At 41.6% G+C, this 24,042-nt stretch overlaps 1 protein-coding gene across 3 annotated transcripts in view; it reads left to right on the top strand.

Annotated features, from left to right (window-relative positions):
* The first annotated feature begins 7,493 nt into the window (after positions 1 to 7,493).
* The window catches only part of LOC121623745 (ATP-binding cassette sub-family D member 3), a 41,142-nt gene continuing 24,593 nt past the window's right edge, over positions 7,494 to 24,042 (top strand). The window contains exons 1-8 of one of the 3 annotated variants that reach the window (XM_041961171.1): positions 7,494 to 7,590; positions 13,588 to 13,624; positions 13,732 to 13,830; positions 14,694 to 14,782; positions 18,404 to 18,473; positions 19,851 to 19,948; positions 20,789 to 20,912; positions 22,246 to 22,302. In XM_041961171.1, the coding sequence (XP_041817105.1) occupies positions 13,804 to 13,830; positions 14,694 to 14,782; positions 18,404 to 18,473; positions 19,851 to 19,948; positions 20,789 to 20,912; positions 22,246 to 22,302 (465 nt within the window). In that variant the 5' untranslated portion in view covers positions 7,494 to 7,590; positions 13,588 to 13,624; positions 13,732 to 13,803. Of the gene's footprint in view, positions 7,688 to 13,587; positions 13,625 to 13,731; positions 13,831 to 14,693; positions 14,783 to 18,403; positions 18,474 to 19,850; positions 19,949 to 20,788; positions 20,913 to 22,245; positions 22,303 to 24,042 lie in introns of all 3 variants that reach the window. The other 2 variants (XM_041961170.1, XM_041961169.1) reach the window with 2 other exon arrangements.

Genomic DNA, 24,042 nt, shown 5'->3' with positions numbered 1-24,042 from the left:
GGTACGAACCACTGACTCTGAATGATGAAAGGTGTGACAATACTAACTATGTTGAGGCCAGGGAATGAAATCACATCACGAGCAGTAAGAATGGTAGAAATAGCCCCAAGACCACTGCGAGGCCCATTGCCAGGAGAAATATTGCTAACTCCCCATCTGACAGGCCAAGGGCCAGAAATAATACTGGTAACCCTATACCTCATGGGCCAGACACCATTCTGATTGGTGTCTCTATAAACAGGCATGTAAGCATGGCAAAGACTGAAAATCTCGCCATGAATGACACATCTGTCAGAAACAGAGCTGCTGTCAGGCATCGTCTCTACACATCCAAGTGACTAGAACATTATTATTCATGTTGGATCTTTTGACATTCTGCAATGAAAACTGGCCCAGAGGTCCTGGAAAGACTTTTGCCTGCTACTGGACAGACTGATGTATCCATATCAGGCCCCATTCCAACCTTGGGGAAAGGCATTGAATCTTTCAGCAGACTCTTTGCCCTGAATACATGGCTGACGGCTCAATGCCTCACTGGGATAAGGTTTATTGACCATTTCAATATCATTTGAAAGTGTAAAGCACACTTTAGGAAAGGAGGAGGCATTGCAGCCATTTTCAGTTTGTATGCAACCATACTGACCTTGGTGAATTTGCATCATTTGAATGTCTTGCTCTTGAGCTCAAAGCAGAATTGTCAGTGTTCATCATTATATTGACGGCCAAGATATTTGTGGTTTTGCTTAAATTCTTAGAGTTGGTCGCACTTAGTATCACTAAATATGACAGATTAATCTGGAATGGAGGCCTGAATATCCATATCAACAAAAGAATGACTCCAAAGCCATGGAGCTTATGAGTTTACTGGCTAACTTTGAACTCAAGCAACACATATAAGAAGCCACTCGTCAGCATGGTTTCAGTATTAGAATTACTGACCATCACTTTGTGTGTTTTGATGCCAAAGTAATCTGTTTGGTGTTTGACAGTGTTTCAAGTCATGTCCTGAAGACACTGCAAATAGGCATCTTCGCTGATGAGTTTAAAACAGCTGTTGTAAAACCATTACTAAAGAAACCCAACCTAGATAGTAAGATAAGATAAAACTTTATTTATCTCCAGCCTAAATAGGAAATAGTAATGCACTCACAAACTACACGCCAATATCTAACCTTCCATTACAATTGACCATTGTTACAGCCAAGCCTAGGGAATCCTGGCCGTAGCATAAATGCTCCACTCCTTCCACTCCCAAGTGAGGCCAGCCAACTCAAATGGTCAGTTTTAAACAAAAGTTTATTTAACAAGCGGAGCAGAGCCCTAAAACAGCAAAAAGAGCAAACAAAAGGACAGACTTCTAACCTTCTTCTCCAAACCAGACGGGCAAAACACAAAACAACTAGAAAGGAAACACAAAGGGATGCTCACGTTTTGAGTTCTTAAGAACAATGAGGCACAAACACACACACAATCTGCTGGCTGTCGGTTGGAAGAGGGGGGGGAGTAGAGGGTGAGGAGCTGCTTCTGCCGGTTTAAATAAAGTCGCTCTGTCTTCTGGACCAATCTGGTAGCTGCAATTCCCTCCCGATCCACCAATCCATCCGTCATAACACCATAATATCATAATCAATTATCTTGAACAGTCAGAGCAGATATAAGAGCTTTGGGACAGCTTGCAAGATGGCGGACCAGGAGAAGTTCCGGTTCAAGCGAGGATCGAGGAGCGAAAACGTCAATTAAGAGAATTTTGTTGTTTATTCCATTGTTGTTTATTTCTGATCCTCCTGTTTTTTGTTATATTGTTCTTTTCATTGATTTGTATTGCTTGATATTTTTCTTGTGATCATTGACCCCAGGTTAATTTTATAGCCTTTGATTTACACTCAGCGAAAAGGTTTCTGGGTTACGTTCAATAAACCTATGTTAATTGCATTCTCTGCATCTGAGTGTCTTGTACTATTGCATAGTCAGGAATATATAACACAGTAAAATATGAGCACAATACAAAAATATATGTAATATTGCACAGGATATTTGATTTAGTGGATATCAGCAAAATCTTAAACACAGTGCTGCAAAAACAATACATTTTTGAAACAGTGCTATGTTAGATGATGTTGACAGTTAAAAATGCTAAATGGTGCTGGAGATTAACAGTCTGACAGCCGCTGGAATGAAGGACCTGCGGTAGTGTTCTGCTTTACATAGTGAATGCAGCGGTCTGTTGCTGAGAGAGCAGCTTAAGGCCCCCACTGTGTCATGCAGGGGTTGTCCGTGGCATTGGGAGTGCAAACAATTCAGTGAGGTATGTATACTGTGCTGCTGAAGAAAACCTGAATCTTAGGCAAGTTTCCATGGTTTCTATTTCTACTTTCAATTTTACTTATAGATGTTTATTTATGAGAGAAAACACCTGAAAAAAAGTCTATCCTGTGTGTGTTCTTCCTGACTGACTTATGTTTCCGAGAAAATGGATGTTGGCGAACAGGCCAAATCTCTGGGCCAAATTACAATAAGTAAAACAATGTTTTTGGAAAAGCAACATAGTCTGTCCCATTCTCCACATGCAGTATATACTATATAGGGGGATGGACAGAAATTCAATTACAGTATTGACAGCTGTAATAGATTTGTAGCTGTATGAAGTACATATGGCATAGCATATACATATGTAACATATTTATGTATGTCAAGTATTTACATATTCCTGCCATATGTTGGCAGGGAAGGTGTATGGCTTCTCTGCTGCCTGATGTGTCGAAGCGGGCAAAGAAGCTGTTTAAGGTGTCAGGCAGGGTGGGGTCGTGGCTGGCCAGTGTTAGGCGTCATGGTTCTGATGCCTCTCCACATGTTCTTTGTGTTGTTGGTATTGAAGTGATCTTCAATTTTCTATTTTTTACCGGAGCTTCCTGCTTAATTCCTTTCTTCAGCTCTGTTCGAGCCCTGCTATAAGCCAGACCGTCACCAGCTCTGTAGGCAGTATCCCGGCTTTCAGCAGGGACCGCACTGTGCTGTCCAGCCATGGTTTCTGGTTGGGAAACACTGTGATGGTCTTAACAGGGAGGACAGCATCAGTGCAGAACTGAACATAGGACAATACAGATTATGTATAGTCCTATAGATCTGCTTCTTCTCTGAACACAGTCCAATCTGTAAGTTAAAACCAGTCCTGATGTGCAGCGGTGGCCTCCTCAGTCCATATCTGTACTGTCCTGGTAGTTGGCTTTGTTCTGCAGGCCAGAGGCTTGTAGGCAGGAATGAGTTTCACTGAGATGTGGTCTGACATGCCCAGGTGTTGAGCGGCTGCAGCCTTGTAAGCAGCAGGAATGTTGCAGTAAACCTGATCCAAAATGTTACTTTCTCTGGTAGGAATGTTCATGTATTTTTGAAATTTGGGTTCAGTTCAACGTGATTAAAGTCCCTCTGTTACGGCTCAGGCAATGAGGACTAGGACCCAGATGCAGAGTGGAAAGGTAACAAGATTTATTCGGAAACAAAGTACAACTAAAGACGCCAAAAACAGGAAAAAGAGTCTGATGAACAAAGTATCAACTAAAAGAGCTACAAAACACAAAACGCCTGAAGGGGAATAAATATACTAAGCAAAGTAACAACAAAAATATCAAGACAGAAAAAATACTAGGAATGAATAACTCAGGGAAATACTCGGAAATGCAAAAGCTGGTACGTGGCTAGAATCTTGGGCTGATTATTGTCAGGTGTGGTAGTCAGCTGCGCTCCTGAGTATTTTACTTGAAAGTAACCCTCAACCAACGTCTTTAATTCTGAGTTCAAAATGTTTTTGTTGCACGCAGAATTGTCATTTCATTTTTTCTGCAGTCGTTCATTGATTTCATAAATGCAACACATTAAAGTTGCTTCATACATAGCATAAAGGCAAAAAACATTATATGCAGTGTTATTTCATTTTAAATGTCAAAGGTGTTTTGCGTCTCCCAGTGTTTTCTTTACTGTGGGAAACGGGTCCAAATGGCTCTTTGAGGTTGCCGACCTGCCGTGGCGATCCGCTGCAGCCTTCATCCGGGTCTGGCTCCTGAGTAACATCTGTCTGGCCGCCGCCCACGTGCTTCGACACCTCCTCACCATCGCCGAAGGAACTGTTTCCTCTTGTTCGTTGACTTCGAACGGAGGCGGTTGGTATCCATATACGCACTGGAAGGGTGACATTCCGGTGGGTGTGGAAGGCAGGGTGTTGTGCGCATACTCGACCCATGGCAGGTGATCGCTCCAAGTCGTCTGATTTTGCAACACTAGACAACGCAGCCAGGTCTCCATCTCCTGGTTAAGCCTCTCCGTCTGTCCGTTAGACTCTGGGTGATATCCCGATGTTAGGCTCGCTGTGGAACCTAGCTGCTGACAGAATTCTTTCCAGAATTTAGACACAAATTGTGGACCTCGATCCGACACAATATCTTTCAGCATCCCATGGATGCGAAACACCTCTTTCATAAGAGTCTCAGCCGCCATTTTTGAGAACCTGTCTACCACCGTTAACACGGTGGTATTACCTTTCGAGGGCGGGAGCCCTGTGACAAAGTCCACCGACAGGTGTGTCCGTGTCTGGATGCTTTGTTCCTGGAACACACCTCACAGACACTTACATATTCCATCACATCTTTGCTGAGGTTGGGCCACCAAAACCTTTGCTTAATCACGAATACAGTTCTCTTGGCCCCAGGATGACAAGTGATCAATGATGTGTGTGCCCACTGAATAACTTTTGGCCGCAGTTGAGCCGGTATGAATAACCGGTCACTGGGACATTCGGCAGGTGATTTCCCTCCCTTACTGGCTTGCTGCACATCCTTTTCTATTTGCCAAGAGACTGCTCCTACCACTCAGTTCAGTGGTAGGATGGTTTCGGGCTCCTTGGCTGTTGGTTCAGGTTCGTAAAGTCGGGACAGAGCACCCGGCTTGGTGTTTTGTGACCCGGGTCTGTACAACAGCGTGAACCTGAACCGGCTAAAAAACAAAGCCCACCTAGCTTGCCGAGCATTCAGTCTTTTGGCTTTCTTAATATATTCTAAATTTTTGTGGTCTGTCCAGACCAGAAAAGGGTGCTTGGCACCCTCCAACCAATGTCTCCATTCTTCAAGGGCCATTTTGACCACTAACAACTCTCGGTTTCCTACGTCATAACGTTTTTCAGCAGGAGACCAGTTACGGGAGAGAAAGGCGCACGGATGCATCCTGTTGTCCTTTTCTGACCGCTGAGACAGAACTGCCCCTATTCCCTCGTTCGAGGCGTCCACCTCCACCATGAATTGTCTCTGGGGGTCTGGAACCGTGAGCACAGGTGCTGAGGTGAAAGCTGACCTCAGGCGCTGGAAGGCGTTATCAGCTTCAGGGGACCACTGAAAAACAACCTTAGCAGAAGTGAGAGCATGGAGGGGAGCTGTGCTGAAATTTCTGATAAATTTCCTGTAGAAATTTGCAAAACCTAGAAATTGCTGTAATTTCTTGTGGCTGGTGGGAGTGGGCCAGTTTGCCACCGCCTCCACCTTTTCTGGGTCTATTTGAATGTGTCCCTCGGCTATCATGTACCCCAGAAAAGGCACAGTTTTAGCATGGAACTCGCATTTTTCGGCCTTAACATACAGGTGATGGGACAAGAGGCGGGTTAAAACCTGGCAGACACGGCGCTGATACGAGTTCAGGTCTGGGGAGAAGATCAGTATATCATCAAGATATACAAACACAAAGTCATTAACATAGTCCCTTAGCACCTCATTCACGTAACCCTGAAAAACAGCAGGTGCGTTAGTTAAGCCGAATGGCATCACATGATACTCGTAGTGACCGCTGGGTGTGTTGAAGCTGGTCTTCCATTCATCCCCTTGACGAATGCGGATGAAATGATTAGCGTTCCTCAGGTCAAGCTTAGTGAACCAGCCAGCCTGCTGAAAGAGTTAAAAGGCAGATGACATCATAGGCGGGTAACAATTGTTAATGGTAATCTCATTCAGGGCACTGTAATCTATACAAGGTCAAAGAGACCTGTCCTTTTTAGCCACAAAAAAGAACCCTGCCCCTGCCGGTGAGGAGGAAGGACGAATAATCCCTGCTTTCAAAAAGCTTGGATGTAATCATCCATGGCTTTTCTTTCAGGATGAAAGAGAGAGTATAACCGACCTTTGGGAATGGTTGATCCGGGCAGCAGGTCTATGGCGCAATATAAGGCTCGATGGGGTGGTAAACATTGTTCATTGTTGAACATCTCTTTCAGGTCCCAGTAGCACTGGGGGACGCGAGCCAGATCCGGATACTTGTCCATTCCTGCCCCAGAGAGTGTGTCTGACTTGGCCATTTCTTCTTTCTAACTGGGAAGAGAGTTAGACAGACATACAGTAGCACATTCCCGGCACACTGAACCAGGAATGATCTGCAGTCGCCAGCGTCACCGGAGTATTTGTCTGAAGAAGCCAGTCGGGGAGGGCTCGGTGACGGTGTGGCGAAGAAAGGCATGGCGGCAGGCGGCATGACCGGAGAGCCTGTGGCATCGGGTTGCTGAGGGCTGGCCATGTGGTTTGTTAGTCGCTGGATTTGCACGGTAAGTTGGTTTATTTAATGCATTATCGTCTTTTGTAGGTCCAGCTGACGATCAGAGAGATCTTTGATGCCATGGTGAATGCTCCGGAGCTGATCCTCGTGTTGGTGGAGGAGGCTCCCCTGAGCCGACAAGGCGTTCTTGAAGTGATTTGAGTCAGCTGAGTCCATTTTTGGCCAGATTGTACTGTGATGCTGGCAAGGCTCAAAGTACTGGACTCAGTTGCACGACTCAGACACTTCTTTCAAAAACAAAAGGCTTTAAGCCGATTTATTACAAAACTCAAGGTGATTTTACAAAATAGAACAAAAGGTGTCAAAAATGCAAAGTAAAAAAGAAACACTAAAGTAAAAATGCTCTGAGTTCAAAATGTTTTTGTTGCACGCAGAATTGTCATTTTGTTTTCTCTGCAGTCGTTCATTGATTTCATAAATGCAACACATTAAAGTTGCTTTATACATAGCATAAAGGCAAAAACGGTATATGCAGTGTTATTTCATTTTAAATGTCAAAGGGGTTTTGCGTCTCCCAGTGATTTCTTCACTGTGGGAAACGGGTCCAAATGGCTCTTTGAGTGGTAAAGGTTGCCGACCCCTGAACTAGAAACAGTTGAACATGTACCACTTCACTGCAGGAAATATGATATCCAGAGGAAAATGCTTAGACAGCCATTAAGGGAGGCAAAACACCACGATTTTACACTAACAGGGCTTCTGGTGAAATCAGCAGGCAAGATACAATATTACATTGTTAAGTTGATTAAAGAAACGGAGTTAAATAAGAGGATCTTTTTTTTAACTGCCTTACCTCTTGTCCACACTCCAGTCCATTTGGTGGCGGTAATGCACTATAAATTGGTTTGCTAACCGCCAATAAGCCCCACAGAAGAAGAGGAAGAAGAAGAAGCAGCAGCAGCAGAAGAAGAAGAAGAATGGCGTGATACTCCCAGAATGCAATTGACGAAGCGAAGCAAACTAGAGCAAGCCACACCGGTCGTTGTGTCAAAAACATGGCGGCTTTCAGTAAGTATCTGACGGCGAAAAACTCCTCTATAGCAGGTGCTATTTTGTTGGTTTTATACCTGCTGAAACACAGAAGACGGACGCCAAAACAGAACGGGTAAGTGGTCAGTAGTATGGAACGTTGAGGTTTACTTTGAAGTGCAGAAAGCACGGCTTTCAGGTGAGTTTGTGGCGGCTATCCGGATGCTAATTAGCAGCTGCTAGCTCCCCATTCGTTCAAGTGACAGCGACCTGCTGCTGGGACACTCCTGGAGTTTTTGTTAGCAGGCGGCTTATTACTCTGCGCAGTTTGACCGCCTCGCTTACAGCTCAAATTCCAGTAACGTCACACAATAGAGAAAAGATTGCTTCATGCACACCACTAAAAGACATTTGTGTAACTTTGGCTAACTTAGTAACAACTTAGTTAATTGTCATGTCTTTGTGTTGAGGTCTGTGTTTTCAGTTTACTGTTCTGAAAAACGATTCTCTCGCTTGGCGATAAGAGAGAATAGATATGCCAAATCCATTTAAAGCATGCTAGTTTACGTGTATCTTTGTTGTCAGCAAAAACTAATATTGCTTTAAAAATACCACTCAACCGTTCACAATTTATCGTGCCAAAAATAATCGTCTACCAAAAGCTCATTCTTTCGACTAGGTTGTACGTCTACAGCTGCTTTTATCTGGATCAAACAGTCATAACCTTCAAATACACATAACTTAATATCCGTGGTAATAGCAAAGGTATGTCTTTGTGGAAGTCCAACATTTCTTGTAAGCCAGTAATTACAATTGTGGCCAAAGATGTGTTTGCAGTTTATAGCGTAGTCCGGCATGTCATTTCCGTGATAAAAGTCACAGCTATATTATTGCTTCCGATGTTTAAATGTGTTTAATATGTATACAATCCATGTTTACTGTATTTGGAAAATGGACTGTAATTAAATGATTTATGGGTTATCATTTATGAGTTATATATGAAATAAACTAATTTTCTCTTTTGCAATTATCCTTATGGCTGCATTATTGTAGCTGCTAGATTGTAACCAGTCCAGTCCTTTCACTCTATTAACTATATATACAATATTAAACAAATTTGTAAGACCAACACCAAGTGTAAAGTGTTTGCCACTGTTGCTCTAAATTAAGAGTATTGCTGATTACCAATATTTTTTTAATGTTTCTGTAATAGTTAATCCACCAGTATGTGCAAACTACAATCAACTTAATCAAAATAACATCTTTAATGCTAAAATATAATTATTGTTGTTATCCATGTATTTCACATTAAAAAACAGAAAAAAATAGCAAAACACATTGATATTTCTTTTTATTGATATGCCAAATTACAGTTGCATCCCTGAACAGAAAAAAATGTTTTAGTGTTATGTTATTGTTAATTCATTTCTGACTTCTCAGGGAATTCCACTGTGCTGGGTCAAATTTGGGTATAAAATTGTAAATTCAGTTTGAAATTCCTCACTCCTGTTCAAAATGGTAAAGCGTAGTGAACACACTGAGATAGAGAATTAAAGTAAAAGTTAAACCTCATGATGCTGGATGCCCTTTGGGATAAGTAGGGAAGACATAAAGTGTTCCCACAGTGTGGTCAAGTATGCCTTGGACTCGATTGCAGAGACCGATGCTTATAAAATACGTCAAGGCAGAGGCCAAAAAAGGAAAGCTATCTGAAGCAGATGTCAGGCACCTCAAGATTTCTAGTACTAGTACTAGACTAGTACTAGTGCCATGCAGCTGTCATACCATACTGTCACACTAAGGCAGAGGATGCTTTCAATTGTGGCCCTGTAGAAGTTGACGAGCAACCGAGAGGAGAGTCCAGCCCGTTTCAGTTTCCTTAGGAAGAAGAGCCTTTGTTGTGCCTTCTTCACCAGGCGGGAGGTGTTCATGGACCAGGAGAGATCAGATGTGATGTGGAGGCCCAGGAACATGATGCTGTCCACACGCTCCACCACTTCTCCGTCCATGAGGAGGGGGGCGTGAGGTTGCTGGTGGGTCTCTGATCCTGTGGCACAGAGACGCAGGCAGACCCACCACGTGTAGCTGCAGCGCCAGCTTGTCTGGGATGACGGTGTTGAAAGCTGAGCTAAAGTCTACAAATAGCATCCTGACGTAGGTGTTGGGCTGCTGCAGGTGGGTCAGGGCTGTGTGCAGGGTGATGGAGACAGCATCCTCTGTGGACCGATTCCCTCTGTAGGCGAACTGAAGGCTGTCTCGGTCCAAGGGGATGAAGCCTCTGATGTACCTGAGAATAATCCACTCAAACCACTTCATGATTACTGGGGTCAGAGCAACAGGCCAGTAGTCATTCAGGCAGGTGATGGATGTCTTCTTAGGTAGGATGGTGGAGGACTTGAGGCACTCAGGAACCATAGACAGCTGCAGGGACAGGTTGAAAATATCCAGGAACACTCCTGCTAGCTGGTCAGCGCATGTCCTCAAAGTCTTGCCTGACACCTTATCCGGTCCTGTAGCTCTGCGGGTGTTGATCCTCCTGAGGGTGGATGTCACCTGGTGCTGCTGCAGGACGAGGGGCCGGTGCTGCTCCTCCAGCCGGGGTAGGTGTGTAGCTTCTCTGCTGCCTGATGTGTCGAAGCGGGCAAAGAAGCTGTTTAAGGTGTCAGGCAGGGTGGGGTCGTGAGTGTTAGGCTTATAGTCCGTCATGGTTCTGATGCCTCTCCACATGCTCTGTGGGTTGTTGGTATTGAAGTGATCTTCAATTTTGTTTTTGTACTGGAGCTTGGCCTGCTTAATTCCTTTCTTCAGCTCTGCTCGAGCCCTGCTATAACCCTGGTACCCAGGTATTTGTACTCCTCCACGATCTCAATGTCCAAGCCCTGAATGCTCACTGGTGTAGTCTGTGGCGCTTTCCTGCAGGAGTCTAGCACCATCTCCTTAGTCTTGCTGGCATTGATGTGCAGGTGCTTTAGTCGACAAAGTTGGCAGTGACTTCCCTGTATTCCAGCTCGTTCCCCTGTGATACACATGCAATGATGGCTGTATCATCGGAGAACTTCTGGAGGTGGCAGCTGTCTGTTGTCTCTGAAGTCAGATGTGTATAGAGTGAAGAGAAAAGGAGAGGGCACGTAACCCTGCTGAGCCCCGGTGCCGCAAAGTACCACATCTACCACAGAGTCGCAAAGCCTCATTGCGACAACTGCACAGTGCGATACTGGACTCCTCTGACCATGACTTCACATACCTAATGGTTGGCTATTGTTTAATCATCAAGTGTGTGTTAGTAGGTAGCAGATTAACTAGGTTGTGATCAGATCGGCCCAGTGGTGGGAGGGGTGAAGAGCTGTAAGGATGTTCTGTGAGGACGGTGTTTGCATTCAGTAAGCCCAGTGTTTTATTGTCTCTGGTGTGACATTTGACATACTGGGTAAAGGTGGGGAGAGTTGAAGACAGGGAAGCATGATTGAAATCTCCAGAGATAAGGAGGAGGAGGGCCTGGGGGTGCGATGTCTGGAGCTGTGAGACTACATGTGTAGGAGCTCACATGCTGCTGCAGCATTGGCCAAGGGGGGGTGCACAGTTATCGCGATGAAGTGCGAGAACTACCTCGGGATGTAATACGGCCGAATGCTAACAGCTATCAGCTCGATGTCTCTTGTGCAGCTCTGTTTTTCACAAACATTGCTATGCCCCCACCCTTCCTCTTACCGCTCTACGTCACTTGCCTGTCCACTCTTAGCAGATGAAATTGTCCAAAGCGACATGCGTGTCCCGGTACTCCCGCTGCAGTCTGGTTAGTGCTATTAGCTCTTCCATCTTATTAGGGAGAGATCTCACCTTCCCTATAAGAAGAGATGGTATGGATGGTTTATACCATCTTCACTTGTCCTGGCACTTAACTCCAGCTCTTCATCCCCTTCTTCGTCTCCTTATCTCCACAGGGATCTCTGGTCTTTCCGCTGGGAGTATTCTTGTGGTGCACATGGCTAACAGCTGATCCCAAGTGTAAACAATGGAGCTGTGACTGAATGGATCTCCCAGTGTTGTTTATAAAAGTCCAGAAAAGAGTAAAAAGCAAAGCCCTAGTCTCACCAGTTGTACATCCTTAGGTACCCACGATCGACTGAAACTAGTTACGGAAAAAAAGAGACACACAAGAAAGCACTAAAAGAAAAGCAGTCAGAGCTGCTGTAACAAGCTGGCACTCGTGTGGTGCCATGATGAAACTTCAGCCACTATCCATGGGAACCTTAGAGATGAGAAAGCACAAAGACTCCAGGGAAGAAGCTAAGTAGTACTAACATGCCTTGGTAAGACATGAATGCATAGAGATAGAGATGGAGATGTGAAGAAGAACAGAGGAGATCTGTGGATCATTGTAAGTCCCCCAACAGTCTAATCCTATAGCAGCATAACTAGGAGCTGGTCCAAGGCAGGCCTGAACCAGCCCTATCTGTACACTATTTCAGAAAGGAAAATTTCAAGCATACTCTTAAATGTTGAGAGGGTGTCTGCCTCCCAGACAAGGACTGGAAGGTGGTTCCATTGGAGAGGAGCTGGATAGCTAAAGGTTCTGTCTTCTATTCTGCTTTTGAAGACTTTAGGATAGATAAGTAAGCCTGCATTCTGGGAACGCAGTTCTAGTTGGCTAATAGGGTACAGTGAGCTTTTTAAGACAAGATGGTGCCTTACCATTTCAGACTTTGTAGATAAGGAGAAGGATTTTACATTCTATTCTGGAATTCACAGGGAGCATGTGCATAGCGGTTAATATCGCAGAAATATGATCTCTTTTCCTCATTTTTGTCAGGACATGTTCTGCGGCATTCTGGATCAGCTGGAGAGTATTTGGCAATGAATTGGGACAGCCTGATTTAAAGAATTGCAACAATCCAGTCTGGAAGTAACAAACGCATGGATTAATTGTCCTGCATTGTTGAGACAAGATGTGCCTCAATTTTACGATTACGATACGTTGCCTTGGTGAAGTCCTGATTAAAAAAAAAAAAAAACCCTCCTAGATTCCTTACAGTGGTGCTAGAGGCCAGCAACTATGGATGGCATTGCCTTTGGAACTGCTTGACTGGCTTTAGGATGCACAGAGTAATTATCATTAATGTGTCCAAATTGAAATCATTCTGAAAAGTAGGATTTATATTAGCTTAGAGTAGTTCCCTTAAATTCCTCTTTCACAAACTTGCTGCAGTGAAATGATGTACACTGCATTTTCTAAGCCAAATTGTCTTCATCAGACCAAAGAAACTTGTTTCTCACACTCAGAGTCCTCCAGGTGTTTTTTTGCATATATAGTCCAAGAGGGCTTTCATGTGTTTTGCACTGAGGAAAGGATTTCGTCTAGCCACTCTGCCATTAAACCCAGATCAGTGGATGGCTGCAGTGATGGCTGTCCTTCTGGAACTTTGTCCCATCTCCACACAGAATCTCTGGAGCTCAGTCAGACCATTGGGTTCTTGGTCACCACTCTTACTGAGGCCCTTTTACACAGAGTGCTCAGTTTTGCCAGGCGACCAGCTCTTGGTAGTCCTGCTTGTGCCAAACTTCTTCCATTTGAAAATTATGGAGGCCACTGTGCTCTTTGGAACCTTCAGTGCAGCAGAGTTTTTTGTAGCGTCTTCCCCAGATCTCTGCCTTGCAACAATCCTGTCTCTGAGCTCTGGTGGCTTTTCTTTTGCTCTGATATGCATTGTCACCTGTGAGCCCTTTTAAAACGTTGTGTGCCTTTCCAAGTCATGTCCAATCAATTTAATTTGCCACAGGTGGACTCCAATCAAGGTATAAAAACAACTCTGCAATGTTCAAGAGGAATGGGAGGCACCTGAGCAGAATTTGAAGTGTTGTTGATAAGGGTCTAAATGTGATATTTCAGTTTTTCATTTTCAATGAAAACAAAATATATATATGTGTATTTGTAGAGTGTATTTACATGAAAGAAGGGATGATCTGGTGTATGAACTTCCTCTGATGTCTGTAAAGCAATATAATCTGTCTGATTTAGTTATTTTTCTTTCTTTGTAGTAGAAAAGGAGGCTCAGATCTAGTGCTGAACACTGAGGTATGTCAGTCTTTCATATTGAAGTGTCTTGACTCTATGCCTTAGTTTTCATAAATAGTTAGCTGTAGTTGTATAACAGGGTACCTTTGCCATATCTCTTCATATAGAAAGATGCCCGGAAAGACCGTGCAGCAGTGGACAAGGTTTTCTTCTTCCGAATCCTCAGAATTGTGCGGATCATGGTACCTCGATTTTTCTGCAAGGAGGTATGACATCAAACATACTGTTAGACTAGTGTTGTCTTTACCATGTTGCATGTAGAGATCTTAGGGCCAGTAAAACATTTTGTATTGTTTCAGCATGCTTGCACACCATCAATAGTATACTTGCATCCCAGCTGGCTAAGAATAATAAATAGTTAAAGTCCCCATATTATGAAAATAAACTTAGGGTAATGTTTAAGTGCATATAGTGCAAATTACACAAGATGTTAGGTGGCCTTTGTAGACAGCAGGACTGATAAAAGACAGGAGCCTGATCTGTTCTGTCAGACAAACAGTACAACTGAAAAACATGGCTGAGTCGTCTCCTGTGTAGACATGCCATTAGTTTGCACATCTGAAAATATAAATTCTGTCCAATATTTGCAGTGTTTTGTGTGATAGTGTACTTTTTTATTTTTTTGACATTTAAAAGATATCTATTTTCAAAAGTGATACAACTTAATGAACAATATTTGTTTAATTTATAAACATAACATAACAACAAAAAGAAAACTTTAAAAAAAGTAACATAACTTAGGATAAACTCCATTTGACATTAAATTGGTATAAAGCATATCTACAAAACAACATACACACACAGATATATATATATATATATATATATATGTGTGTGGGTTCTGATTTTGGTAGTGTAGAATAGCACCACACAACAGTGCCCTTTGACACAGATACACCAGCTCCATAAGCCAAGGTCACAGCCACATGGTTCCTTTGGTTCCATTCAGTCTTATCAGATTAGTTCAGTAGATATGAGCAGAGCAAGGGGGAGGACTATAAAGGACTATGATCCTCAGTGTTTTACAAGCTCTCCTAACCAATCTCTGTGGTTGTTGTCTTCAACATAGACTGGGTACCTTATCTTTATCGCTGCCATGTTGGTGGCCAGGACCTACTGTGATGTATGGATGATCCAGAACGGCACCATGATTGAAAGGTCAGAGTTTGGCTTCATGCTTGGATTATTATTAAAAGTTTGAAATAAAAAATTCATTTCACGATTTCAAAATAATATTGTTGGTTTCATCACCATGTTGCTGCTATGACAACAAAAAATGCAGTTTTTGTTGTGTTGGTTATTTAGATCTGGAATAAGAAATGTTTATGTGGTAGCAAAGTTGTGCCAATTAAAAACTATCCAAAATGTGCCACTGTGCTGCTATTTAGGGACTGCACTGCACATTTCACCTGCTTTGTTAAATATAGCTCGAACTAAATCCTTAAACTGTGGTTAGTGTGTGGTGCTGGCTTTGCCTGGTGTCTTAATGGTTCTTTTTATTTTTTTAGCAATTTTAGTTGAGGTCAATGTAGAAAAGTATAGACTATCCACATTCAACCACAGTTCGGATAAGCAGAAAGGGTTCAGCAGGGCTCAGTCGGAAATAGGCTGCTTTTGTCAGTTTTATTTAGTGTACAATCTAGAGATGCACAATGTTGAAATATTGACTGATAACCAATAAGTGGGGTGTTACATTAGGGCTGGGCGATGTGGCAGAAAATAACATCACAAGAATTTTTTCCGTTATTGATCAATATTGTTGCTTATCATGATATATGACTTGATAAAACCAAGTGATGCCTCTTGGGTCTAATAGTGATTTGTGATTCTCTGACAACTCCCGAGTTACCTCCTTAGTCCTTCCAGTGTGCTTGCTGTTGTTGGTTTTAGGTCCATGGAGTTGAAGAGTAATCCGGTTCTGCAGAACCAGTAAACTATGGAGTTGTTAGCTCATTGCCAGGGCTTGGTAAACTAATCTCTTGTCACTCTCAAGGCGAATTGAGCCTATTCCACAAGTGAGCAACATAAGATGTGAACATTTTCTGAATTCATTCATATTCTGTAGGCTAGGTGTGGCCCGTAGGCTGCCAGTTGATGTTCACTGATCAAAATGTAAAAATGTAACTTTGCAAACGTTATTCATCTGCATTAACAAAATATTACAAGCAGCCTGTATTTTTAAATTAATAATGGTATGGTTTTTAGGGTTAGTGTGTTATGTTTCCCATCTTGGTTGGCAACATTTTGCAGACTGTCTTAATCTGCATGGCATGGCTTTTGAAATATCCAAACCACTTCCATATAATTGACATGTTACCTTTATAGTCAACAATTTCTTCATTTTTGTAGGATAACGCATGTTCCAGCACTTTAGCAAAGCAAGCTCTGTATGGCTATGTAAAACAAACTGCTTGTGGACTAAGTAGCGGCAGCAAGTTACTGCAGGCAGACTGGCCAAGACATAACATTTCTGCCAGTTTGTGTTCTGCTTGTTCAACAGGTAGTGACACAGACAGCAGAGGCAAAGAAGCATGTTTACACTGTTCTCACACTTAATGTGTGTGATAGGATGTCAGATCTTTCCAAACCGAGTAAAAAAAATGTTCGAAGTTTCTAATCTATAGCCCCATAAAATTTATCAGGTTCCCATATTGAGATCATTTTATTTACGAGCTGTCATGTATTGCTGTTTTATTCTTTGCAGGAACTGATGACTTTGTTTTGATTCTCCACAGCGGTATTATAAGCAGAGACATCAGTCTATTCAAGAGGCACTTTTATTCCTACATGTCAGTCATACCAGGGGTAACTGTCAAAGACATGGTTCTCATAGAAATGGAAAACCAAGCTTTAAACCACTAACACTGTGGTTTTAACATCTTGCTTTGTAATAGTGTCATGTTGTGCTTTCACATCACTTACGGCCTGAGGTCTGCATTTCCTTCCAAGCCATAACACTGACCTATGGGTTTTATCAGGTGGTAAAATTAATATGTTCATATATTAATTGGAAAACATTATGACATGGACCATTCAATTTGTGTGTTCACGATTTCACTGAAATTTCTATTTCTGTAACAACGAAATTCCTGTTGATGTTAGCGAGCAACCTATTTCAAGAATGGCCATTTTCTTGTGTCACTTTGTCTGATAAGATGAGAAAAGCTCAATATAAGTACAGCCCAATTACCATTTACCAATGTTACTGTTTAATTCAATTTAAAACAGCTTAAAGTAAGCTTACATGATGCTTTAATGAGACACTGTTTTTAATAGGAAATTCATCAAGCCTGTTATTCCGAAGGTTACAGGGTCCTGATCATGAACAGCGTACAGCACAGATATTGGGCGTCATCCACTGGCGTGACATATGCAAATGTTTTAAGATAATTTGTGCCATTCAACAATTTCCCTTATTGAATCCTAATGCCTTAATCTGTTTAAATATGATATGGATGAAACTAAAGGCATTTTCAGACCTGTAGTTTTTTTGGATTTAGGATCTAATTTTTTGTCTCAAGAATGTCTTTATTGACTTTCTGATGAAGTACATACAGGAATACAAGAAATTTGTAGAGGGCACAACAAAAATGTCAAATTTGCAGATAACATCAGTGATAGAGGAACTAGGATATATCTTGGGGAAATATGGTGTCTTATTGTGGAGAAAGTGTCTGGTTTGCAGGTATCTGGAAAAAATGGGCATTTGGTAGCTTGAACTTCTCAGAAAGTTGTTCAATTGATTCAGAAACTGATGTCTTCTTGCAATACAGAAACAATTAAAAAGGTTGGAAGAGATGGCTGAATGTGACTAGAGTTTTTTCTGAACTGAGCCAATACTCTCATGGTGTACCTGAAATACCCTTAAATATTTAACAATCTCTTCAGGCTTCAGCTTGTATATAATCACCATAGATCACAAAAAATGTAATCATATGGGTTTGTACTAGAAACGGAAGGACTGGAGAGACAGAGTGACTGAGGACAAAACCTCCTCAGCACACTGACAGCAGTACAATGTGGTCAATTATAAAGTACAAGGAAAACACCCAGTGTAAGTTATTCTTGAAATTCTAAAATTATATATGAATTATTTTCATCAGCACATACTCGGTACTTTGTCGCTGTGAGTTTATCTTTGTAATAGATATGTTCCTCTCACTAATGAATTCCAGACGGTTGTACATTGCAGGTTCTTTCTCTCTGTTAAGCTTCTGTTAATGTAACTCTTCCTGCAGAAGTTTGACAATTAAGGTCTAACAATCAGTTAATATGGCCAGGTAAATATAAGCAGTTGAGAGAGCAGAGATGATTCCTCATAAAATACTAGAAAATATACCTTTAAAATGACAAAAATTAAACAATGAAGACCTGTCCCCCATACCTAAATGAAGGGTTGTGGTAAATAAAGGCCTGGTCCCTGCCACTGTGTTGTATTGATAGTATTAACAACAAGGCTTAACAAGAAAAATATTTTTTCAGTGCGCAATAGTGTAATGCTCCACAGCTGTCCAACATTTTTCCAAAAAGTCATTGTGCACTATGTAAATAACATGGAAATACATAAATTGAATGGTATTGTGTGTTCATCAGGACTCCACTGGCTGTTTTATATTAATGAATGTAATTCTTACTCCAAGTTCAAGCAGAAATTCTTGTCTTTTAGTCAGTAAGCAAAGCTGAATTGGTTCCACAGGAAAAGGAAATAATGTTTCATCAACCCCAGTGTTTGTCCCTCTGACTCCCTTTGCTCACCTTTGTACATGTTGTGGTTCGCAGTGCTATTATCGGTCGCTCAACAAAAGATTTCAAGACCTTCTTGTTCAGCTTTATCAAATTCATGCCACTTGTAAGTGTATCTATTTGTTAACTTTTTATTGTTTCACACTGGTGGTGATGTTAGCTATCTGCTATATATATATTATTATACTCACTTGTTGTTCACTGTCAATTCAGTCCTTTTTTAGTTTCATTTTCTGAAAAGTGCACAGAGGAGACCTGATATGAAAAACACTGATATTTCTGTTTTCTACGGTATAATTACTAATTTCATTGAATCATTTAATTAACTAAAAAATAACTACTACCATTTAGCATGATCATTTGTTAAGCTAACCTGAGTGTCCTGTCACTGTTGCCTCAATGTACCTTTCCATTCCTCAATGTGAAATAATAAGGCTGACAATATTCTTTTTTTTTTTTATTGTCAACAAAACCCATGAAAGTCTTAAAGTGGATTTTTGAAAAAAAGATTCATTAATTTTGGAAAGCAGCATTAACATTACATTAACATGAGGACATTCTTGGACAAGTCTTACTTAGTGTAAATATTCTAGTGTATGTAAGATCATATAAATAAAAATAACATTTTACCAGTGCCACAGTGTGGCTCATTGGTGTATTTGTAATAGTTTTTGGAGAACACTGGAGCTCCGTGGTAGGCTTTGGATACATACACAGTACTCTCTGGTAGGATACATTTGTTGTTGTTTTGTTGACAATAAGAAAACATAGATTATCTCCAGCCTACTTCTTTAAATTGTGATTTTGACAATGAAATTGTTGCATTGCTCTTGTAATACTAAATATTCTTCTTTGCATGTTTTCTTCATTTTATAGTCTGTGCTTCTAACTGAAAAACAAAACAAACAAAAAGCAATAAGCATGAATACTTAAGGATTCTAAAACCGTGTCACTTATATCAGTGTTTCCCAACCCTGGTCCTGGAGTACCACTGCCCTGCATGTTTTAGATGTTTCCGTGCTCCAACACACCTGATTCAAATGCTCAGCTCATTACTGGGCTCTGCTGAGGCCTGATAACACCCATTCATTTGAATCAGGTGTGCTGGAGCAGGAATACATCTAAAACAGGCATGTCCAAACTATTCCATAAAGGGCCGTGTGGCTGCAGGTTTTCGTTCCAACCAAGGAGGAGCGCACCAGGCCAACCAATCAACATCAAGGGATCCCTTTGTTATCAGCTAAACACTGAGATCAGCTGATTAATTGATTCCAGCCTGGTGAGCTCCTCCTTGGTTGGAACGAAAACCTGCAGCCACACGGCCCTTTATGGAATAGTTTGGACATGCCTGATCTAAAACATGCAGGGCAGTGGTACTCCAGGACCAGGGCTGGGAAACACTGACTTATATAACCATATTGAAGCTAAGAGTTCATCGTGGCAGATAGATACATATATGTTTTGTGTGATTGGGTCATTCCAGATAGCTCTGGTGAACAACTTCCTGAAGTTGGGTCTAAATGAGCTGAAGCTGCGGTTCCGTGTGAGGCTCACAAAGAACTTGTACGACCAGTACCTGCAGTAAGTACTACAGCAGTACTAAAGCTGCTTTCCCATCATATGGGATCTTCCGATTATCATTTAATAACAACTTTTATATTATCATTTAACCTGTCAAACAAAATAACCTAACATCATCTGTTTCCAGCTTCTCAAACATAATGGTTTGCTGCTTTTCTCGGTTTTATATCAGGGAAGTGAATACTTTTTGGTAGATCAAATGATCAGTTTAAAGACATATCCGGCTCTGGGAAATTTTTATCACTGACTCCTGTAATCCAGTTCTTAGCACAGTATTTTATGAAAGACCCGACACCAAGCATGTTTAAGGTTGATATATTGACAGACTGACTTGTGAAATAATCAATGCAACGTGACTGTACTTTAGATGCGCTTTATCAATTTCCCGACACCAAGCATGTTTAAGGTTGATATATTGACAGACTGACTTGTGAAATAATCAATGCAACGTGACTGTACTTTAGATGCGCTTTATCAATTTCTTACCACTACACTTTGATGACCTTAGTGATATAACATCATAGGTCATGTTTAGAAGAAACCCAACACTGCAGTGTCAACTACGAAAATCTGAAGTACATAAATGACACCTCACTGTTTTATTGTCCAGTGCAATTTAGCAGCAGATTACAACAAAATGACTTATTTTGTGAGTGAGAAAAGAAGGAACATGTATTCATTCTAAGAAACCTTGACCTTGTGTTTTTGTCCTATTCAGAAACTGTGATTAACACCTGGAGATTATACGGTTCTCTTGTTCTTCCGTGACACTTAGAAGCATGTATTATGTGTGTTTCCTGGCTTCTCTGAGTCCTCACCCTGTGTCCCTCTGTTCTTCAGAGGTTTCACCTACTACAAAATGGGAAACCTGGATAACCGGATAGCCAATGCAGACCAGCTGCTGACACAGGATGTGGAGAAATTCTGCAACAGTGTGGTGGACCTTTACTCCAACCTCAGCAAGGTAATAAACCTTTTTGGTGCTCATCTGAGTAATGTTCTACAACAGGGGTCGGCAACCTGCGGCTCCGGAGCCGCGTACAGCTCTTTCATCCCTCTGATGCGGCTCCTGAAAATAATTAATGAGCATTTAATTAAAATGTATTTTATTTTAGTTTGTTCGTTTTGAAACAAACATTGTGCACGCTCACAGATAACAGTTTATGATCCTCTGTGCAGATGCAGGTGACGGCGCTCCCTGATGTGGAGACGCTGTGCGCTGAGGTTCAGGAGCAGAAATCACATTAATCAACTATGATAAATATTTTAATTGCCTATTATTTAGCATATATTCATATTTTTTCATTGTTGTGAAATAGTGAAATACTTTCAGTGAAATAGCCCTTTTATTATTCAGGTTGACAGCTGACTGCACACGGCAGTAAAAGGATGATGGCACTCCTTTGTCAATGACAAATTTCATGTTGGACATGTGCACATCCTCACTTCAGTCAGAGGTTACATGGGCCAATCACCCACTCTGCCCATACATCATGATGATATAAGTGCCTGTTTCTCATGCTGCCTTGAGACAGGAGCAGTACAGCCATCTTGAGTGCAGGGCAAAGCAAAATCTTCTTGGGTAGACCAGCATTTTTGCTGACCCAGGATGAGTGCTACCTGACCTTTGATTTAAGTTTTGAAGCACTGATTGGAACAAGTGTCCTGTGTTATTGTCACATAGTTGATGTTATGAGGAACATATACCAAACTGAGTTTGAACTACAGCTGTCAAAATTGACCAAAAATTAGCTTTGATTATTCCCTGTAAAAAAATAGGATAGGTTTGAATCTTACAAATACCATTTTTTTCCACATTATGTCCAGAAGAGGGCAAACCACATGTCCTGGAAGACTCATATGTCTCAGACAAACCGGTACAATTTCAGTCAAATATCTGTTTGTGTGCCCTATTTTCCCATGTTTTTTGTCAGAGTGACTAATGGAGACAACAACTTTTGTAATTGGTCCAGAATTGAGCAAGAGTGCTGCACCCAACAGTCATGTGCATTGACAAGAAGTGCTTGTTTTTGCCACTGACAGGCTCGAATTGTTATGATAAGGATCAGCCAATATTATGGAAAGAATTCATACCAAGATAGACCTTTTTGTTAAAGAGTAACATTCTTTTTGTTTAACCAGAAGCCACCAGTCTCCTTTTACAGAAATGCTAATTTTATCATCGTATAATAATTGTTGATGGCCTTGAACAGTTCCATCAGCAAGAATTTTTCAGACAACTTTTGACTGGCATTTGTGGCATTTGTAAATCTTTCTGTCCTCTGTTTGTCCTGCAGCCTTTGTTGGATATTGGTCTGTACATCTTCAAGCTAACAAGTGCCATTGGTGCTCAGGTAAGAAAGTAAAAAAATCTTCTGTATCTTTTTCGGCATACCACCCTCCACATTTGTCAATGGGGGATATTTTTTTTTATCACAAGGGCCTCATGCAACTAGTAGTCCTCCTGCTCCTGGGCCCCCTGCTGTACAATAATTTTGATTTTATATCGGCTGCCCCTCAGGGTAAGAGAGGGAGGTTGATGTGTTCCCTTTGGTGTCACAGGACACAGTTGTGGAGGAATGTGTTGCTCCCTGGTCTGGGCTCTCTAGGCACTTGCCATTGGTTCACAATGGTGCGAGGATAGGCTGTGGGCTGCCTCCTGTGGTCCAGGCTCTAGCAGCGTTGGTGTTTCCAAAATTATAGATAGTTTTAATATTGATTTTACTAGAATGCATGATGCTATGGTGGTCCAGACCCAGCTGGCTAACACAAGGGCCATTTTGGCTTTTTAACAATGCCATCTGATTTAGCAGCTGAAGGAGGTATGTGGTGCAGAGCTGCTAACAGAGTTGCAACTGGTCTCTGCATTTCTCTTGAAACTAATGAGAGAGCAGGCAGTGGCAGCTGGCATGGCCATGGTAGGACTTTAGTTCGCACCACCTGTGGCTGTCACAGTCCATGCTTCAGCCAAAGGAAAGGGTGTGTCTACTGTAGAACCATAGATAGATAGATAGATATACTTTATTTATCCCAAGCTGGGAAATTGCAGTGCAGCAGCAGCATTACACACAGTGAAATAAGTGAAAATAAGACTATAAAGAACAAACTATACATAATAAAAATATAAAAATAGCGAGCAGTAAAAAGATTATATACATAACAAAATAATAAAATAGCCAAATAGTAAACAGTAGTAAAAAGTATTGCACAAAAGGAATATCAAATGCAAATGAATATCAAAATAAGAATATCAAAAGCAAATGGCAGTGAAAATAAAGTGTACCGTGACTGTAAGAACAAACTATATATAATAAAATATCGAAATAGCAAGCAGTAAAAAGTAATATAATAAAATATCAAAAGCAAACAGTAGTGGTAAGAAGTCTTGTATTATTATTATTATCTTCAGCTGTTATTGTACAGTGTAATGGCATGTGGCAGGAAAGATTTCCTGTATCTGTCCCTTCGACAGCGGAGCTGTAGCAGCCTGTGGGAGAAGGTGCTTCGCTGTCTGTCCACTGTGTGATCTGCCAAGTTTGGACCTGATGCTACTGAGATGCTTCAGCAGGCACTGGAAGCTCATTGCTGTTATTCCGAGGTGTTGGGGACTTGAAGGTAGAGCTGGGAATGGCACTGGCCTCAGCCACATCTGCCTAAGAAACCACAGCCTACGTGAAGTGAGGGGGATCTCAGGGGCCGGCTAGATGCGTCATGTTACTGCAGATCTACAGTGGCACTTGGCACATTGGCAATTTTTTTTCAAAAATAAAAAACTGAAAAGTGTGGCGAACAAAAGCATTCAGCCCCCCTGTGTCAATACTTGGTGGAACTGCCTCTCGCTGCAATTACAGCTGCACATCTTTTAGGGTATGTCTCTACCAGCTTTGCACATCTAGAGACCAACATTTTTGCCCATTCTTCTTTGCAAAACAGCTCAAGCTCAGTCAGATTAGATGGAGAGCATTTGTGAACAGCAGTTTTCAGAACTTGCTACAAATTCTCGATTGGATTTAAGTCTGGGTCCCCCCACATGGCTTCTGGCAAACTGCAAACGAGACTTCTTATGGCTTTCTCTCAACAATGGCTTTCTTCTT

Source organism: Chelmon rostratus, chromosome 20, assembly GCF_017976325.1.
Source record: "Chelmon rostratus isolate fCheRos1 chromosome 20, fCheRos1.pri, whole genome shotgun sequence".
In the NCBI taxonomy this organism is placed as follows: Eukaryota; Metazoa; Chordata; class Actinopteri; order Chaetodontiformes; family Chaetodontidae; genus Chelmon; species Chelmon rostratus.
The sequence above is the reverse complement of the archived record's forward strand: the minus strand, read 5'-3'. Positions and strand labels throughout refer to the sequence as shown.